The sequence below is a fragment of the Lissotriton vulgaris genome, chromosome 2_1 (genome assembly GCF_964263255.1).
Source record: "Lissotriton vulgaris chromosome 2_1, aLisVul1.2, whole genome shotgun sequence".
NCBI lineage: Eukaryota > Metazoa > Chordata > Amphibia > Caudata > Salamandridae > Lissotriton > Lissotriton vulgaris.
In genome coordinates this window covers 2,042,045,536-2,042,065,748 of record NC_141687.1, presented here as the reverse complement: position 1 = coordinate 2,042,065,748, position 20,213 = coordinate 2,042,045,536, and the positions used below count along the sequence as shown (strand labels likewise).

Here is a 20,213-nt window from a genome sequence, read left to right as displayed (position 1 = left end):
CCCAGTAACCAATCTGGAGGGTACCTAATGTACAGGTAACCAATTTAGAGAGAGAACAGCTAGGCTGTGGTCCTGATTAGCAGGGCCACAACCAGACTAAAGTCAATAAACCAGTGAAACACAGCATCAAGTGGGGTAACCATAGGAAGCAGGTCCTACTCTCCTACAGAGACTGGCGAGGAGAGCTGCCTCGGATGTCTGCATTTGCCAGGACGAATGGAGAAGAAGGAAAAAATGAGGATGTAAGGGTGATATTATACTATTCTAACGCATGGCCAATGAGAACAAAGTTAAAAACCACCTTGTCTATGGAAGCCAGGCAAAACTAGTGACAACTTAAAATTAGACATGCTATGGATTGGAGAAATAACAATTTGTTCAATTTAGCTGTACACCACTCAACCTTCCACAAGTACTTTCTAGAAAGATGGGAAAAGTATTGAGGAGAATTCAAGAAAATTGTAACGCGGAAATGGAAAATGTAAGAAGGAAGTACACTGGAGATGAAGTTACAATATGGATAAGTGAAGAGACGAGTTAGAAAGAAGATGGTCAACAGGAAAACTGGGTATAAATAAATCAAAACAAAAAGCACGAACAGCAAGTCCCAATGCTGATTCAAGGAAACATTAGGGTTGAAAAAGGGACAGAACTGAGTTACTTATCCTGAAAGCAAATGAGAAGGCACATAATCCACTCTGATTCCAGTAATGTGGTTAGAGATGCAGTTTACATAGCTTTATAATTCTTGCATAAGAAATGCTTTGCTAGGAGTTAGAGATTCCAGTAACATCGTAAAAATTAGTTCCTTTCACTTTCATCACATGCCATTTGCCACATGTTTGAGAATTTTGTTTCAAAAATTAAATATTTGATTCAGGTTTACATTTTACCGCCTTCTCTTTGTGAAACGGTTTGAATCTTTGGTGGATGTTTCTGGTGGTTTCCATCCATATGTTTTTCTTACAGATGTGTAGTGGACTGCTTGTCTGTTTGAATTAACAAGCAATGCTTCCTTTTGTTCAGTTAGGCCCCTCACAAGTTATGTTACGTTACATGTTTTTTAAAGCGCACAGCTGCCCCAGCAAAGAGGCGTCCCGGCGCTGACAAATCTAACTGGAACAGAATCCCCTGAGAGCTCACCAAACAACATCCAAAGGCTATGTTGAAGGGAAAAGGAGGGTTTTAATTGCTTTCCTGAAGACTAACACATCCTCCATTCTCCGAATATGGGCCGGCAAGGAGTTCCATAACTTGGCCGCCATGTATCTAAATGAACGACCACAGATGCGGCAGAGTTTAATCCGTGGTACCGTCACCAGGTGTTGTCTTAGTGAGCGCAAGTTACGGTGAGGGACATATGGGGTCAGAAGGGTACATAGCAGTTCTGGGCTTCCAAGTTTGACGATCTTAAACACCAGACGCAGAGCTTTAAACTGAATCCGGGCAGAAATTGGGAGCCAATGAAGACCCCTGATGGTAGATCTGACCGAACATCGGCGGGGAAGTCCCACCAAGATCCTAGCTGCGATATTTTGGACTCGTTGAGTCTCCGCTTTATTGGCCGCTAGGAGCAGCACACTAGCGTAGTCCAATCGAGACAAGATAGTAGATTGAACAATAAGCTGTCGCACGGCTGGTTCAAAGAACTTCAGAAGAGGATTAAGGCCTCTTTAGCAAGCCCATATAAGTGGCAGCCACTCGCTTAATGTGGATCTGAAAGTTAAGCGAGGAGTCCATCCAGACTCCTGAGTTCTTGACTAAGCACTTGGGTATAGGCATAGTCCCTAAGGAGTCCGGCCACCAATGCGCATCCCAGAGGGCGGTGTTTTTCCCCAACAGCAGGACCTCAGTCTTGGTTGCATTAAGCTGAAGGCAGTTATCTGCCATCCATTGGGCCACAGCTGTCAGCCCGTCTCTGAACCTAGTGGCCGATGTAGATGGCCCCTCGGCTAGAGTGATCACAAGTTGGGTATCGTCGGCATATGATACCATCGTTAGGTCCCAGTTCATTGCCACCGCCGACAGCGGCTGGACATACAAATTAAACAGAGACGGGCTTAGCGCTGAGCCTTGCGGAACCCCCTGGCTTATGGGATGTATTTGAGAAAGAAATGGCGGAGCCGATACCCGAAAGGATCTGTCCCTCTGAAATGACCTAAACCATTCCAATGCAGATCCTGTAAGAAACGAGTTACTTACCTGTAACTTTAGTTCTCCAGTATTGGTAACTTTCATAGATTCCCATTGCTTGTATCATTCCCCGTCGTCGGAATGGGAGCCTCGGTAATAATATATATATATATATATACCTAGGTAACTACACCCTAATAGGTGTAAAAAAGGTAAAAATTAGGCCTAGGCCTCATTATCTTTTGCAGCCTATTGCTGTCATTATGTAAAAAGACCCAAAGTCCCCTTAGCAACCAATCAGATCAGCCTCACCCTGTAGAACCTTCCTGAGAAAGCTCAGAGCCTCAGATTTTCGTAGCCGTTGCTTTGCCACATAATCACCTAGCCCTAAAGTGAGCTTTCCCAGGGGAGGCGGGTGGGCGCATGGGAATCTATGAAAGTTACCAATACTGGAGAACTAAAGTTACAGGTAAGTAACTCGTTTCTTACTCCAGTATTGGAACTTTCATAGATTCCCATTGCTTGTATCAGAGTAGATAGCAGTTAGCATACCTCAAACATTTCGTGCACAGTATAGAATCATTATCAGCCAATGACCTCACAGATTATAACAACTATAAAGCAGTAACAAAGCATAATAAACGAAATGTTTGAAAAAACAGGAGGAGGGAAGAGAGGAAAGCTCACCTCTTATTGGAAGAGATTTCTCAGGACTGCCTGTCCTACAGCCGAATCCTCCTTTGCAGCCGCCTCCAGGCAGTAATGTCTCGTGAAGGAGTGCGTACTGCTCCAGGTGGCTGCTCTGCAAATGTCCTTTATGGATACTCCAGCAAACAGCGCCGCTGATGCTGAGACCGACCTTGTAGAATGTGCCTTCACCTGTCCTTGTAAAGGTTTGCCTGCCGCCTGGTGGCAGAACCGTATCGCACTAGCTATCCATCTAGATATCCCTTGTTTTGACAAAGGAAATCCTTTTCTTGGGGCTCCGAAAGCCACAAACAGTTGGGGTGTCTTTCGAAATCCAGCTGTGCGTTGTAGATAGAATTTCAAACATCTCTGAACGTCCAGAGAATGAAGGGTCCTCTCAGCCTGGGTTGAAGGCCGAGGAAAAAAAGATTTCAAAATCACTGGCTCGTTAAGATGAAAGTCTGTCGGTACCTTCGGAATGAACTTGGGGTTCATCCGCAGGATAACTGTATCATTCTTGAACTGTAAGAAGGGTTCTTTGATGGTTAAAGCCTGAAGCTCTCCTACTCTCCTTGCAGAGGTGAGTGCCAAAAGAAGAGCCACTTTCCATGATAGGAACTTCAGGTCCGCTTTATGTACTGGCTCAAATGGCGGTCTCATTAGCTGGGCCAGGACCACATTCAAGTGCCACACCGGAGGTGGGGGCCTAACTGGCGGGAAAACTCTAAACAGACCTTTCAGGAATTGTTTGATTACTCTCGCTGAAAGTAGAGAAGGACCCGATCTTGTTCTCCTATACCTGGAAATAGCTGCCAAGTGGACCTTGATAGATGCATGAGCCAGACCTGCTTGTGCCAATGAAAGAATGTAAGGCAAGAGTTGATGCGGAGCTGACGAGAAAGGATGTACTTTTTCCCTCTGACACCACAAATGGAACCTCTTCCATTTCGCTCTATATGTCTTATTAGTGCTAGGGGCTCGTGCCTGTGCCAAGATGGTCCTGCATTCTTCTGGGATGTTTAAATCCCTAAACTCTCTGTATTCAGGAGCCAAGCCGCCAACTGAAGCGAGCTCGGGTTCGGGTGAAGAACTTGGCCGTTGTACATTGACAGAAGTGTCAGTTTGGGTTGCAGATGAATGGGTGGTGTCTCTGATAGAAGAAGCAACTCCGTGTACCAAAACTGGCGAGCCCAGGCCGGCGCTATTAGTATCATCCGGCACCTGTCCATTTTGAGTTTCTTGAGGACTCGAGGAATTAGGGGAAATGGCGGAAAGGCGTAAACAAACGCGCCTGACCAGGACATCGAAAGGGCATTCCCCAGTGACCCTCGATGGTGTTCCCTGCTTGCGTAACACCGGCATTTCTTGTTCCCCGGCGTTGCAAACAGGTCGATCGCTGGGGTCCCCCAACGGGAGAAGATGTCCTTGATCACTGCGTCCTCCAATTCCCATTCGTGCGAGACTGCTCTCAGGCGGCTTAGCGTATCCGCCTTCGTGTTGCATACTCCTGGAAGGTGTTCTGCTACGAGTGTGATGTTCTGCGCTATCGCCCATTCCCACAGTATTTGGGCTTCCTGTGAAAGCAGTGGCGATCTTGTGCCTCCCTGCTTGTTGACGTAATGCATTGCGGTGGTGTTGTCCGTCCGCACCAGGATTGCTGAATCTGTAATCCTTGGGAGGAAAGCCAACATTGCCAGTCGAATAGCTCTCAGCTCCAGAACGTTGATATGTAGACGACGTTCTTCCGGAGTCCAGTGACCACTGACCTGGAGGTCTTGCATGACCGCTCCCCAACCTTGAAGAGAAGCGTCCGTGGTAATGACCTGAGGAGCCCTTGCAGCCTTGAAAATGAGACCCACAGTGAGGTGAGATCTTTTCATCCATGAAACCGACCGTTTCATCCGCTGGGTTATCGTCACCCTGTCGTCGAACGAACCTTCCACTTGTCTCCACTGAAGGTCCAGCTCCTCCTGTAGGGGGCGCATTCGCAGCCTGCAATGCGGAATCAATTGAATACAGGATGAAATCGACCCTAGAAGAGATTTGTACATCCTGACCGTCATCCAACTTCTCCTTTGACAACGGGTGGCTGACGATATGAGTTTCATCTGTCTCTCTTCCGATGGGAAGGCTTTGCACTCCTGAGTATTGAGTATCGCTCCCAAGAACTTCACTGTACTTGCAGGTTGAAGAACTGACTTTTCCTTGTTGAGTTGTAAACCCAGATGAATAAAGAGGTTCAAGCACGTGTCCACTGCCTTCGATGCCTCTTGCGAGCTTGGGGCCTTCAGAAGCCAGTCGTCTAAGTACGGGAAGACTTCCAGCGACTGTCTCCTCAGAAATGCCGCTACCGGTGCCAGCACCTTTGTGAATATCCGAGGAGCGGACTTTAATCCAAATGGGAGCACCATGAACTGGAAGTGACTCTTGCCTACTGTAAAGCGAAGGAAACGTCTGTGAGCTGGATGGATCGGGATATGAAAATAGGCATCTTCCAGGTCTAATGTTGCCATGTAGTCGCCTGGGTTCAAGAGGCGCAATATGTCCTGGAGTGAAATCATCCGAAACGATAGTTTCGTTAGATAGGTGTTGAGCTCCCTCAAGTCCAGGATAGGACGCCACTTTTGTCTTGTTTTTCGGATCAGAAAAAATCTGGAATAGAAACCTTCTCCCCTTTGTGATAGGGGAACACGCTGGATCGCCCCTTTTTGAAGCATTTGTTGAGCTTCCTCTTGAAGAAGGTTCAGATGGTTGGAAGTAGTGGCGTGGGGAGCTCTTGTAGGTGGAAAGTCCTGGAATTCTAGAGTATGCCCATTCCGGATGATATTTAATACCCACTGATCCGATGTAATCTCTTCCCAGCTGCTCAGATGTTGTGATATCCTGCCGCCCACTGGAGATCCCAGAAGCGGAGGAACAGTTGGCAGAGTCGGGAGGCCGCTATTGACGCTTGCCAGCGTCCTTGCCCTGACGCCCCTGTCGTCCACGAGCGTTCTGGCGAGAGAAAGACTGGGATTGCGACTGCCGCTGATAGTATTGATTGCCGTACTGGGGCCTGTAAGACTGCGACTGCTGTGAATATCGCTGTTGCTGATAACCTCCTCTAGGTGAAGAGAAACCTCTTTCTCGTGCTCCACGGAACGGTGTCTTTCTATATTGCAGGTTCCCCAGAGCCCTTGCCGTCTCTGTGTCCTTCTTTATTCCCTGTAGGGTCTCGTCGACATGTTTCCCAAACAACATGTCCCCGTCGAAGGGCAAATCCAAAATCCTATTCTGGACCTCTGGCCGGAAGTATGTAGCTCTCAGCCATCCTTGTCGTCGAAGAACCGCTGCACTGCCTAGGGCACCGAAAGAGATGGTGGCGATGTCCATCGCGCAGTCAATCATTTCCGAAGAGGAACGTTGTCCCTCTTCCAGAAGTTTCTGTGCTTCCGCTTTCTGGTCATCCGCTAGCAGATTCACATAGTGTGCCACATCACTCCACATCTGGCGGTCGTACCTTGCTAGGATCGCCAAGGCATTCGCCGCTCTGACTAGCAAGCTAGCCATCGACGAAAAACGCTTCCCAGCGTTGTCCAACCTTCTACCCTCCTTATCCGGCGGAGTCGTGAGGGTGGCCGAAGGATTCCGCGATTTCTTCTGTGCCGCCTGCGATATGACCGAGTCAGGTCTAGCTTGTCCAATCAAACAGGCGGGACTGTCATCTGGAGCTTTATATTTTTTCTCCAAGCGCGGGAGAGTTGGAATGACCGTCGCTGGGGTCTGCATCACTTTCTTCCCTTCCTCCCATATGTGATCCACAATGGGAATCGAGCGCACAGCCTTACGGTATGCCTCTTTGAAATCGTATAAAAAACAATCCGTAGATGTTGTAGGCATCGCTAACTTAAAGCGCGCTGTGGTTCTTTCCATCAGGCTGAAGAAACCTCCTACATCAGCCGGAGGCGAGTCGACCGGATCTGGCACTGGTGAAGCCGGATCCTGAGCTATATATTGGTTCCATTCACTCTCCTGGTCTTGATCTTGGTTTTGCCCCGTTTCATCCTCATCCGAGGTATCCACTTGGACTTGCGGAGGATATGCCCTCTCATGCTCTTCCTGTGCAGGCCGCACTGACTGTGTTGCCACCACCTGCGGTTGAACCTGTGCTTGACCTTCCACAGGTTGCGACCCCTTCTTGCTCCTATACTCCTCCAGCATTGCCCTTAAGTCTGTCAAAAGATTTATAGGCATCGATACCATGCCCTGCTGTGGTTGGGCATCTTGGTATGCGACCTGTCTCTCTGGCCGCTGTTCCTTTTGATAATAATATTCCTCATCCATATCCGAATCATGGTATTTCAGATTCAATTGTGATGGACTGTAAGCATCCCCATACATCTCATTTTCTTCTTCTGAGTAGTCATCTTCATCCAACAAAAGGGGTGGAGGTAATGATGGTACCTTCCTTGGAGAAGTCATATCTGGGGTTATCCTCCTCCTTCTGCTGTCTCCTGGCGCTCCTGTCGTCAACGGCGTTGAAAACAAATCCACCGTTCCCTTATTCTGAATCGTCGTCGACGGGACCGTCGACGAGGCTCCCTTCACCGTCGACGGCATCGTCGACGGAACCATTATCGTCGTCGGGTCCACCGTCGACGGGATCGTCGACGGAACTGTCATCGTCGACGGGTCCATCGTCGACGGGCTCGTCGACGGAGCTGTCGTCGTCGACGGGCTCGTCGACGGGATCGTCGTCATCGAGATTGCCACCGTCGACGGAATAGTCATCGTCGACGGGATGGTCTTCGTCGACGTGGTGGTAACCGTCGACGTGGTCATCGTCGACGACGCCGTCGTCGATCCGGTCCTCGTCGACGGAATCGACATCGAGGTCCTCGTCGACGCTCTCGTCGTCGTCCTCGTCGTCGCTGGGTGGCTCGTCGACGACTGAGGAGACAACATCACCTCAGATGCTTTAGAGTCCTTCTTGACCCCTGTAGAGGCCTCTACAGTCGGTTTCTTGATGGACTTGGCTACTTTAACCTGGTGGGAAGGCCCAGCCGAGCTCTCCTCCAGTTTAGCCTTTTGCACCTGCAGTGCCTGCCTTTCCCTCTCCTTTACACTCACGTGAGGAGATTCGATAGGCCCTGGCTTGCCAGACCTATCAGAGGTCACACGCACAGCCTTTAAGGGGGGTTCAGTTGAAGTGTCCACAGACGATCCGCCCCTCTTCAATGAAGTCTTTGAAGATGTTGATCTGGCATCTTCCTCATCACCAGACACTACTTCATCCCTCCTTTCCAACTTCCTGAGCCACAGAAGCAGCCGTCCTTCACGATCACGGAGGGTTTTAACAGACATTCTCCTGCATATACTACACTTATCAACCTTATGGTCTGGGTATAGACAGTAAATACAGTCTTGATGTTGATCCTCTGCATAAAGTCGTTTTTTGCCACAAGTGGCACAAGACCTGAAAAGGCTCTTCTTTTCCTTATCAGCCATGACAAAGCTGAAAGAAATTCTTAAAGAAAACTGTTTAAACAGTACCTCAAGTTGAAGTTAGAGCAGAGCTCTAAGGAGACTCCCTGTCACCAACGAAGCGGTAGAAAATCTGAGGCTCTGAGCTTTCTCAGGAAGGTTCTACAGGGTGAGGCTGATCTGATTGGTTGCTAAGGGGACTTTGGGTCTTTTTACATAATGACAGCAATAGGCTGCAAAAGATAATGAGGCCTAGGCCTAATTTTTACCTTTTTTACACCTATTAGGGTGTAGTTACCTAGGTATATATATATATATTATTACCGAGGCTCCCATTCCGACGACGGGGAATGATACAAGCAATGGGAATCTATGAAAGTTCCAATACTGGAGTAATCCCTATTACCTCTAGGCGATGTACAAGAATGGCATGTGATACCGTATCAAAGGATGCGCTGAGATCCAAAAGGATCAGCGCTGCACTCTGACCGGCATCCAAAATCAATCGCAGATGTTCAGATGTGGCTAATAGGGCAGATTCGGTACTGTGGCCAGACCTAAAGCCATTTTGAGATGGATCTCGAATATTATGGAGGCTCATGTATTGAGATAACACATTATATACATGAGCCTCAGTAATCTTCGCCACCCACGGGAGGAGAGAAATAGGTCTGAAATTCTCTGGTTTTGAAGGGTCCAGCGTGGGTTTCTTGATGATAGGAGAGACCCAGGCCTGCTTCCAGGTCTCTGGAACAACGGCCATGGAGAAGGACAGGTTAATTATCTCGACTAGCGGCTGTTGGAAAAGCACTAGTGATTCGATGAATTGTGCTGGTTTCATCGGATCTAGCGGGACCCAGATTTAATTTTGCCACATAGCCTAGTGAGGTCTTCACTAGACATCTCTGGTATTAGAGCCAGAGTAGGGCCCTCAGCCTTTTCCCCAGCAGGGGCAGATGAGGAATGATGATACTGTGGGAAAGATTGATAGATTTTTTGAACTTTTTCAATGAAAAAGGTTCCTCGCATTGCTGAGCAGATGTAATAGTAGAAGAAGTGGCTCTATCACTCTTAAGTTCATTTACAATTTTAAAAATACATTTGGTAGGGTTCGAACTGTTTTTAATCTCTTCTGCAAGTAGCCTAGCCATGCACATTTTTTAAAGAGTATGCAAGAGAGTGTCACTTATCACTAAAGAACCAGTTACTTACCTTCGTTAACGATGTATCTGGTAAACGATTCTAGCCGCAGATTCCTTAACGTGGTATTATCCCCAGGCATGAGACTGGATCCGGAAAACATTTCTGCCACAGTATCCTTGCACGCCGGGGAGACGGCACCGCGTGACTCCGCCCAGACGTCGTCAGCGCTTGTGACGTCAGCGAGAAAACATATGTCCCACCCCGGCGTGCCTACGTCAGTATTCTTCTGAGAACTTTTCCGCGCCACAAGCAGAGCCATCACAAACAAAAACTGTGAGAATACTGGAACAGTGTGCGAAAAAAATTAGCTAAACAGAAAGGGAAGAAATGAGCACCATCCAGAATAGTGCCAAGCACTATGGCACCAAAATTCCTGGAAGGAAAGAACAGAGCCCAGCTACTGCAAGCAAGCCTGCAAACAAATACAACAGCCTCCTTGGGGGCAAAAAGCAGGGGAAAAATTGCACAGCAGACGAAGAAGTCTGCAACTACAGCCCAGAACAGAGAAAGGCATCAAGGACAGAACGGAACAGGAACGACAATTCACCCCCAAACAACACCAGCAGAGAGAGACACCTCCTGAAAAGAGCTAAGGGTCGAGATCCAGCCAAGAGACCTCAACCCAAAGGACTGCAGAGGAGTCATAAGTGCAATCAACGAAAGGAAGAAGAGTATGAGCAGACCCCACACTGGAGACCAGGGTACAGGGGCGCAGAGGAACCCATGAAATCATCAACCAATCCCCAAAAGGGAAGAAATGGAGCAAACAACAAGACTAGCATCCCCCTAAGGAGGGAGTAAGAAAAGGCACTAGCAGAAGACAACCACCCAGAGGCAGGCGAGTGCAGAAGACCAAAGAAGGGTCCTCGCAGAATGGGGAGGGAGGGCGAGTCGTTGAGGAATCTGAGGCTAGAATCGTCTCTACTAGATACATCGTTACCGAAGGTAAGTAACTCCTACATCTGATAGAGACTACTAGCCGCAGATTCCATAACGTAGAAAAGATACACTAGCCATGCCCATTGGTAAGGAGGGTCTGCGAAAGTACCTCTCCAGCTCAGGCGAACACAAGACCCCAACAGGGGACAAATCACAGGGACAGGGAAAATAGCCTAGTCCTCCCCAATAGGGGATTAGGCACAGGGACAGGGGAAAGAGTCCAGTCCCCCCCAAGCAGAAGAGAACCTCCGCATCGTCGAAGAACACTGGCCCCACAGGTGACGTGTTATAACGACAAAAGAGGCAGCCCAGCCCTCACCAAGCAGGAGAAAGCAAGGGCAATACGAAAGGAGGCCAGCAGTCAATGTACTAGGGACCTCCACCGGAAGACCAAGAGGTACAGGCAACGCAGAGGAGTACCGAGGAAGAAGAGCAACCCAGAGACTCCAAGGAGAAGGGGTAGAAACGAAGACAAGAGCCCTCCACCGGGAACAAATCCAATGAACAGGGCAGCCGAATCCATCACAGCTGGAAGACAACAGACCAGACAGAACAGCGCCTCAGCAATAAGGCAGGTGGGAGAAGAAAAACATAGTCCCACATGGCTCCCGCAAAACAAGAAGCAGGGGCGCCAGGCCCCACTCAAAGGCCCCTAGTCGTAGACCAGAAGAGCAGGCGGGGGCAGTTGGACACTGACAAGGGCCACAAAACTAAACATCCAGACCACATCGTCCAGGTGGGCGCAGCTGGGCGCCAAGAAGCGACCGTCTGGAAGATAAGAGGATGAACAAGTAGGACGGGCCCAGCTGTCAACACAAGAAAGCATCCTCCCTGGAACACGAGACAGAGGACCAGGCCGAAACGGCAGACAGGAGGGTGAAAACACCACAGCACAACGCCGAAGATGGCATACCAAGCCAGTCAATTGACGCATCAAATACCTAAAAAGACAGAACTGAAGCAGCGCCTGCTAGGCCTAGGTAATGACTAAGAAACCGCACCAGCGGAATACAACGACACCAGGAAAGTCAAGAAACTGCAAGGAGAGTCCACACCTTCCCAGCGAAAGACAGAGCTATACAATAGCTACAAGTACCCCACAGGGGGTATGACACGAACCGAAAAATGTATGGGAACCACTTTTAGAGAAGAAATACCGCATCAGAGAACAGTGCTATAAACCTGCGACAGAAACCACAGAAGGCTTAATAACTCTAGCCAAAAAAAGGGCGCCAACTGAAGATGTGGGCCAATCAAGGGACCCCAAGGGCACAGCAAACCACACAAAAAGTGTAAAGGACACTCCAACCCCAGATTCCAGGAGCAAGTGGGATAACATACCCTACCAAGACCCGGAGGATCAACAAACCAACCTACTGAGGAGGAGGAGGAGGAGGAGGAGGAGGAGGAGGAGCCTTGAGTAGAGGGGTGGAAGGAAAGACAGACAAGGTCATGAGGAGCAGGGCGGTGGCAATGCAGAAGTGCATGAAGCACTGGATCGCCAGTGACAGGGCGCCCCCAATTAGAGAATTGTGGAGTGACGCTTCAAAAGGAAGAACCATCCACCAGAGCCCAGGTGGAAAACCTCCAAAAAACCTCCAAAAAGTTGTCCATAGGAAACGGAGTGATAGGTTCACCCATCCGCAGAATACCAGAGGCTGTGGAAATAGCCCGAACAAAGGCAACACTGGCCACAGTAGGGCGGAGGAGAAAGTAATTCCTCCGTGGGCAATGGCTGCAGACCAAGCCGTCCATCCCCCAGTCCAGGGAGGAGCGGCCAGCCCCGGAATAGAGGAGGATCCACAGATGAATGGGGAACCTGAGGGGCCTCAGGGGAAGGCGGAGAGGCCGGTGGAAAAGCCAGCCGCGAGCCACGGAAAGAAAGGTTCGAGGATTTAGGCAGTGGGGACGGCGAGGAGCCCTCCCTGGAAGATGCCGGTAAAAAGGCAACAATGCGGCGCCCAGTCTCCGGGGAGGAACACACCAATAGATGACAGACCTCTGGAGAAGAAGGGGCCTCAGGCGAATCAAGGACCCAACTCCGGTGCGGCTCTGTGGAGTCCGTCATCGGCGACTGATGGGCGTCGACCGGCGCCGGAGTGGGCATTTGCGGCGCTGGGTCGCCTTCTGCCACCACGTGCTCTCTGGGAGAATGGGGCGGGTCGATGCCGGAACCGCGAAGGAGCGGTGCCAAAAAGGCGACAGCTCTGCCTCAGACAAGCAGCCGCCCGCGTCGAGGACCCAGAGGGACTCTGGAAAGCGCCCCCAGGTACCGGCCTCACCCCCGACTCCTCCGGAGCAGGGGAGGAAGGCTCCTGGTGCTGAAACGGCACCGGCTCGACCTCCGGCGAGGCAGCTGCCTGCTCAAAGGACCCAGGGGACTCAGGGGGCGGGGGGGAACCCGGAGCGGCAGCGATCTCCTGTGACACCACAGGCTCCTTCTGGGGATTCCGGCCAGAACTAGCATGAGGCCTCACTTGCGCTCTTTGCACTGGCTGGCGGTGGTTGAACGGGTCAAATTAAAATCCCTAGTCTTGGCCCATCATGCCCTGCATGGGCTTGGCCCCACCTACTTACAGAAATGCTTTGCCTTTTACACTCCAGCTCATCACCTGCGCTCTCAGTCCCAGCACCTGGCTTTGGTCCCCGCTACCAACGTCAGAGGATTGGAGGCAGCTCCTTGGCAAGGAAAGCGGCGGCTGCCTGGAATGCTCTTCCTCTTACACTCCGAGATATCCAGGATCCGTGCATTTTTAAGAAGAATTTGAAAACGTTTCTCTTCGCCTAACGATCTGTTGGTTACTTCTCTTTGCTCCGCGCCGGGACACTTACGAGTATCTGCGCGCGTTACAAATTCAAATAACATAACATAACAGATGATGCACTAATAGTTTTGCCAAACAGTCTCCATAGGCAATGCAATACATTAAGATTGTGCTCGAATCTCAGCAGTGCAAAAGAAAAACCAAGGAAGGAGCGGTACAACTGCAATATAATAATTTGATTCTCCCCTGCACACATTATTTTTTTGGAACTGTATACCTTTAATCTGTTCTCTTCTAGCGTTGTGCTCTTTTACTGCGAGCTGGAGATGTCTACATGCTTTCTCCAGTTTAGTTTTCAGTTCTTGACACTCAGACCTTGATTTCTCAAGTTCGCAGAGACAGTGTTCACAACAGTTAGCCTGAGATTCGAGGTTAGATTTTGAGCCACTGTAATCTGTAGAATGATAAAAGGAAACAAATATGAAGAACACCAACTGTGCATACATAACCCATAGTGAACGCATTATTTAACAAGATAAGATATTGAGGAATAGATGTATGTGCCTTTCGAACAGTTCAAAATGAGAAAGCATATGGCATAATTATTTGGAACACAACATTTTGACTATAAAGAACAAATATGCAGGGAAATTCGTCTGAACTGGACAAATATGTGTGAAGTGAGATATTATTAGAGAAAGCGACAGATTCTAGGAGCTCAAATAAAAACAATTTTGAAATGTGTAAGGAAACACCTTTGTATGGTCACCCTCACTGTTTTGGACATATGCTGTTGGTTTTTCAACTCTGAGAGAGCACGGAGGTCTGCTAACCAGATCTCAGTGCCCTGAACCATAAATGTGTATGTTTGATGGGTTTGGTAGGAAGCTGGCTTCTTATGTAGCGGTGCCAACGTAAGGGCCCACAATGCAAAAAGTCCAGTTGACCTTTATGGTGTACAGGGTTTACTTTAATAATACCAAGCGCTTTATTTGTGGCAGTATGGTTGAGCAATTTAGGCTTATCAGAGAGGAGAGTAAAGCATTTGTTGTACAGACACATTCAATAAAAGGTTCACACACTCATTAAGAAATCCGTGACCTAATCACACAAATAAAGTAGATTTTTATTTGAATTTAGACACCAAGATCTTTAGAATAACTTAAGTCTTTCAAAAATATTGATTTTAAAAGAAAACAGAAAAATAACTGGTCGGGATAGTGGCCTTGAGCGCTACACCGATAAAGTCAGGGGGACTTGAAACAATGGTAACTTGGGAACAAGTCTGGCTGAGCCCAAAAGGGGGCTAAAGTCGTGGGGACCCCCTAGTGTGAAAAATTGCAACCCATCTTCCTATCGATGCCCAGGCTGCTGGCGCAAACCGCCTTAGTTCCCATGTTGAGTAATTACCAAAATAAAGAGACGGGCGCTGGAAGCAGGAATCAAGAGCAGAGTTTATTACTCATGAGGAGAGCCAGTCATTTCGGACACGAAACACAGTGTCTTTCGGGAGGTGCTCTAACAAGTGAGCTGAGACTCTGGCTTTTTATACTCTACAGAACACATGATAACACAATCAGGACGGTGTGACGCAAAAGGAAAGACATCCCCATAATCCTCGTGGTGATCCTACCCATATACATTCACAATGGGGGCCCTTGACCTGCTGATAAGAGGGGAGGTCAATCACGCAACTGAGTGTTTTGCAGGATGTGTACGCCTGATCATAGCCCAAGGGGTGGGGGTGGCTAAGACCAATAGAGGATCCTTTGAAGAGGAGTGACTTCATACAATAAGGGCAATAAATGGTATCTCCTGGCTCAGGCGATGGCCTCGGACATATGTGGTCAGCCGGACTCGGGGGAAGAGGGTCATCAAAGGAGTGGTATTAATGCCGCGTGGACAATTGAGTGCGGAGGGAAGGCTTGTCAACAGAGGGGCATTCATGGAAGGGAAGGAGGTGCTGGTCAGGCGCGGCCGTGACCCTCAAGGACAGGGCTCTGCGTAAGAAGAGGGTTTATGACTTGTTTACGTGAGGAGAAGGGAGGGGTAGCCAGGGTGGACACAAGGACAGAGTCACACAGAGAGCGAGAGAGATCTTATGACCCGTACATGAGAGCGGGGGCAGTCAGGTGCAGCTGGGGGAGGGCTATGTCTGCTAAGGCAAAGGATGCCTCTCCAAGATGGAGTAGGGGGTTTTGTGCGAGTCAAGGGGGAGAGTCGCCTTTCACAGCGGGGTCGTGCAGAGGGAGAGGGCTTCATGGTTTATGCATGTGAGGGAGAGAGAGATTTTGAATACACGCGGAAGGGGAGCCAGTGATTCTAATCTTAGGCGGGCAAAAAGGGCCAGGGTGCCTAAAATGGCTGTCATGTATACACGGGTACAGGCCTTTGCCGGCAGTAGGATGTAGTTAAATGCTTTACGGTATTTAGGATATGCGCAGGAAGAGGAGTGGGAAAAGGGAAATGAACGTTGCTTATGTACATCAATATGTCTATTTTTCTACAGTCGCCCCTTTTTACATAGCAAAAGTTCATTTTCGTAATCGATGATGGTACATATAAACAGGGACGGTCGCAGAATTAGCATTGTCAATATTAGCATATGGTATATAATCATGGACAGTTGATGTGTTTGGCAGAATACAGCACATAGGAGATTGCATTTGTCGAGTTCCTATCATTTCAAAGCACTACATAGCATAAATGTCTCTGACTAAAAATGTAACCAATGAACAGTTTTGACCAGGTTGATGAGAGCGGAATTCAGCTTAAATACAATATTTCTTCGTCCCAGTGTCTTTTTGTCAGTGAGCCATCACTGGTAGGCTCTAGTCCAAGTACTTTCGTTGGCGCTGTTGAGCACCGGCGGTGGAGCTATGGGTCCAGCTCTGTTCTATCCTTTCGCGTTGCAGGGTGCGGTCAGTCTTCTGCTGTTAGACCACAGTCCTGTTCCCTAAACAATCCGGTTGGCGGCGCCTTATGCTCGGCGCCCACAGTTCTATGGCAGCACCCTATTCCCAGTGGAATGCAGTTCGTTCCTTTGGCAAAAAGTCACGTGGAGAAGAGGGTGTGTGTGGTTCAAATAGTCGATAGGGGAGAGGGTGGAGCTGGGTCAGAGTTCCTGGGACACGCAAAAGGGACCAAGGGAGCAAAGGATAACAAGCAGGCAGGCCCGTCAATCGGGCCCAAAGAAGGGGGACGGAGACTCCAGGCACGCGTGGGTTCAGCAGACGGAGGGCTTCAAGGTGGCCCACCGTTTTTCATTTTCCACGTTGAAATTGCGGTCTCGTCCCGTATCCTGTTTTTCTACGGCTCCACCTTTGGTCGAGGTCACACGAGTCCCAAGATCCGCAGCCAGGCTGTACGTCACTTCCGACCCATCTCCTTCGGTGATCGCGAATCTTTGAATAGGTACAAGACAATGTTTCAGTGAAATGGCAAAAGAAGATATCTATGCATGCTGAATTCCTCCCTCAATTATACGCTCATTGGTCACAGTCAGAGGTCCATTACCAAGCAGTGCACGTGTCAGTATTCCTACTGGGCTCATGGCAGGTCTATTCATCGTCTTATTTATAAATCAAGTGAGGTTCCCATCAACTGTGCATTACATCATATTCATCATTTTACATAACATTTCCCATCAGGACTGGCTATCCCTTTTGAACAGGGCGGGGGTGCTATTATCGAGAGTCAGGCAAAACAGGGTCTTCTCGAGGGTCAACAACTACTCATGTGTATCAAGTTTATATTCGGGACAGCAATTGGGGTTTACCGAAAAATGGGGCGGGGATGCTTCGGGCGCTTGCGCTTGGGTGCAAACAAAAGGGGGTGGGGCAATCCGGGCGTTGGGAGTTGGGAGTTCAATCTGGTCGTTGGCGTTCGCCTCTGAAGAACAGACATAAGGTGCCATTGACAAAAAGTTCCCCTATAAGTGGCCAGATTTGGGAGACTTTAGTCGTCTTACCTGTCCTTTCCTTCTCAGCCAATTCAAGTTCATTCATTTTTGCAGAAAGGAGAGGCAGTAATATGGCTAGATACAATTAATTTAAGTTTCGGCCAATTTTCGCTGAACACCTTTGCGTTTTATATATATCAAATCAGACTGATGCCGGTGGGGCACAATTTTACAAATGAAAGAGAGAGAATAGGCAGACTCTCATAGAGAGTGAGAGTCGCCAGCAATCTAAACGAGCCATTCGGTACACGTATGACATGTAGGGAGAGAGAGAGAGAGAGAGAGAGAGAGAGAGAGAGAGAGACGTGTACAAAAATAGGTCATTTAGTGCGCTCACAACACGGAACAGCAAAGGTTAGGTAACATGCAGATACAGACAGAGGGAAGGCATGAATCCGTACATTATACACAAACTCAGACAGGGAGGACGGCACATGTATTACACATATATAAGACATTCACGACAAGACAGGAAACAATTGTTAGCCTACAACATCTGTTTTTATCCGTATATCCTACGTATCTTTACTATCCTGTTTTATCTATGTGCTTGCTCTTTCTACCCTTCCCCCCTTTCCCTTCTCGCTTGTCACGCCTGCGAGCGTTCCCAATTACCAATACTCACACCTCGGCTGGTCGATCAGTGATTAACCTGGTCGTGCTAGTTACCCATGGTTGGATCTTAAGCCATTTTTCTGTTCCCTCCTGTGGTGGGAAGTTCTCCAGGCTGAGGCAACGGCAAGCATTGATCGGGAGAACAGTCGGGCAGCTTGGCTATATCTATGAGAGTGTGAGAAAGGGGGTAGTGCATTTTGAACATCAGCAATATTTCTAACTTCCTAGACGGGTGGTGCCGTGGCAACCCTTACCTGTATAATTTTTCTTTGTCCTTTCCCTACCTAGTCAAACGTCCAGTTACATTATTTAGCACGTCATTTCTAGTCAATTTTTCGTCGTTCAGTACTTGTCCAGTTTCTATGTCAGTCCATCCTCTCAGTCGCTATGTCCTAAGGAGGAACAGTCATGTTAAGCCTACGTCTTTAAAAAGTTTATCTGTTATAACGACTAAACACAGATTTCCCCTTTTCCCTTTTTCGTCGGTGGTCCGACCGTCGCTCTTCCATACTTCAGTCGACGTTCTGACGTGACCTGCAGAAGGGAGGAAAAGAAGGGGTAGGGGGGGGCAGCATTCAAAGCACATCATCATGCAGTAGTTCGAAAATGTTTTACCTACCATATACTCGCCCTATCTCCTCGTACCGCATTCCCTTGCCCCTTCGGCATTTCAGCCCAGAGGGACCAGTGGTGTCATATAGATAATCATTGACGATCTGAGCATCTACATGAGCTACCTGGTCGTAACCGTCTTTATCGGGTGCAAGGGTGACGGTCAGAAGGCATTTTCTGTGGTGTCATTTTTAAGGGTATCTGAAAACACTTTTCCGGTTGCTTGTGGCACATAAGGTAGCTGCCAAATATCTGATCCCTTTTGATCTACATCCATCATCATACTTAATCTTCGCTCGCAGTAGTAAGGCATTACAAAACTTATTAATGCAACTGCAACGACCATGCTTTCTCCTTCAAAATACTTTTAATAAACGGAATTGGTAGCAGTTCATTTCATAAAGTGCAGCAGTGCAAATAAAATCGTATTGAAATTACCTTACAGAGCAGACATGATGCATGTCAAAAATTCATTATTAATCAATTCATAATTCATTATCCAATACTCATTCTTTATCTAAATTACACCAATTCATTTTCCAACTCATAATCAGTACCCACCCTAAGTCAATTCATTGTCCAAGCACATGCTCAATATCCTTCATATCTACTTTCATTATCCAAAACGTTATGTATATATATCTCGGGGTTAAAAAGTTGCAAGGTCATGGTACAATAAAGTTCATTCAAAAACTCTCATTTTGTGTCGGCGCCATTTTGGGTGGGGTCAGGCGAGTTCCAGCACAGTCAGGATGTCTCTAGTCTTGCATGGTTGGCCCAGAGCCTTCCGTTGGGAATTCAAAAAGTTTCGTGCTATAAGGTTAACAGTCTAACAATATGGACCATGAGTCAAAGAGTGGGAAGGGCGGCAACAATTTTCCTACCGGGTCATCCTGGTGTTCCTCCGGAACTGAACAAGTCTGTGCCGTGGCTGCATTTTAGCCAGTTCTAATCCGAGGCTGGCGCCGGCAGGAGTTGCACCGATGTCGTGGTTCCCGGTGAAGGGGGCGGGGGCACCCATGCAGGGGGTCGGGGGCCCCCCGGCTCTTATAGAATCTTCAAGGTCGAGGAGAGGCGATATGGAGCGAGTGCCCGTCCTGGGCAGAAGACCGCTTTATGATGTTGACCCTCTTTAAGTAAGAGCATTGGGGTGTCGCTGGAAGCCTCCACCTGGAGGGAGGTGGGGGAGGGTCGTTCGCGCCGCCTCCCCCTTCCAGCGACCCCGCGCCGTTCCTCGGCTCCGTCGTCTTCGATATCGGCCATGCCGGCCATTGATGATGGGGGGGGGTGGTCGGTGGCTGAGGCAAGACAGCCCCCCCCTTTTCCTTGACATGTGGCGGGACTACCTGTGCCTATGCAGGCGGCGGCATGCGGTGAATTTGGCATGTGGCAGGACTACTTGATTCGCCGCCGTTCTCGCCTTCGGCTTCTGCCTTCTTCGTGGGTCAGACCAGGCGAGAGACAGAAGGGGGGGGTGGTCGGTGGCTGAGGCAAGACAGCCCCCCCCCCCCGTGGCCTGCAGGGCAGCGGAAGAGGAGAGAAGGAGAGGACTCTGCCATTCTTTGGACCGCCTGCCCAACATCATCTCCTCCCGATCGTGGTCAGGCGGGACCCTCGTACCTTGAGGCCTCGCCTTCCGGATGGGCGTAACTGCGGACCTGTTGCACTTCGGGAGTTTTCCGGAATGGGGGTAGGTACCTATTTGATTATTTCTATTTCATGTGACCGTTATTTGGGCGTGGCGGGCAATGAGGCAGGCATGTTGGGAGCAGGAACAGGCAGTGAAGCCTAGCTGCCTCGTGGCTATTTTTGCTGTCAAACTTTTCGCCATTTTA

At 48.9% G+C, this 20,213-nt stretch overlaps 1 protein-coding gene across 1 annotated transcript in view; it reads right to left on the bottom strand.

Annotated features, from left to right (window-relative positions):
• The window catches only part of CEP152 (centrosomal protein 152), an 804,909-nt gene that overhangs the window by 233,556 nt on the left and 551,140 nt on the right, over positions 1-20,213 (bottom strand). The window contains exon 23 of the mRNA XM_086958276.1: positions 13,468-13,644. Within this exon, the coding sequence (XP_086814402.1) occupies positions 13,468-13,644 (177 nt within the window). The remainder of the gene's footprint in view (positions 1-13,467; positions 13,645-20,213) is intronic.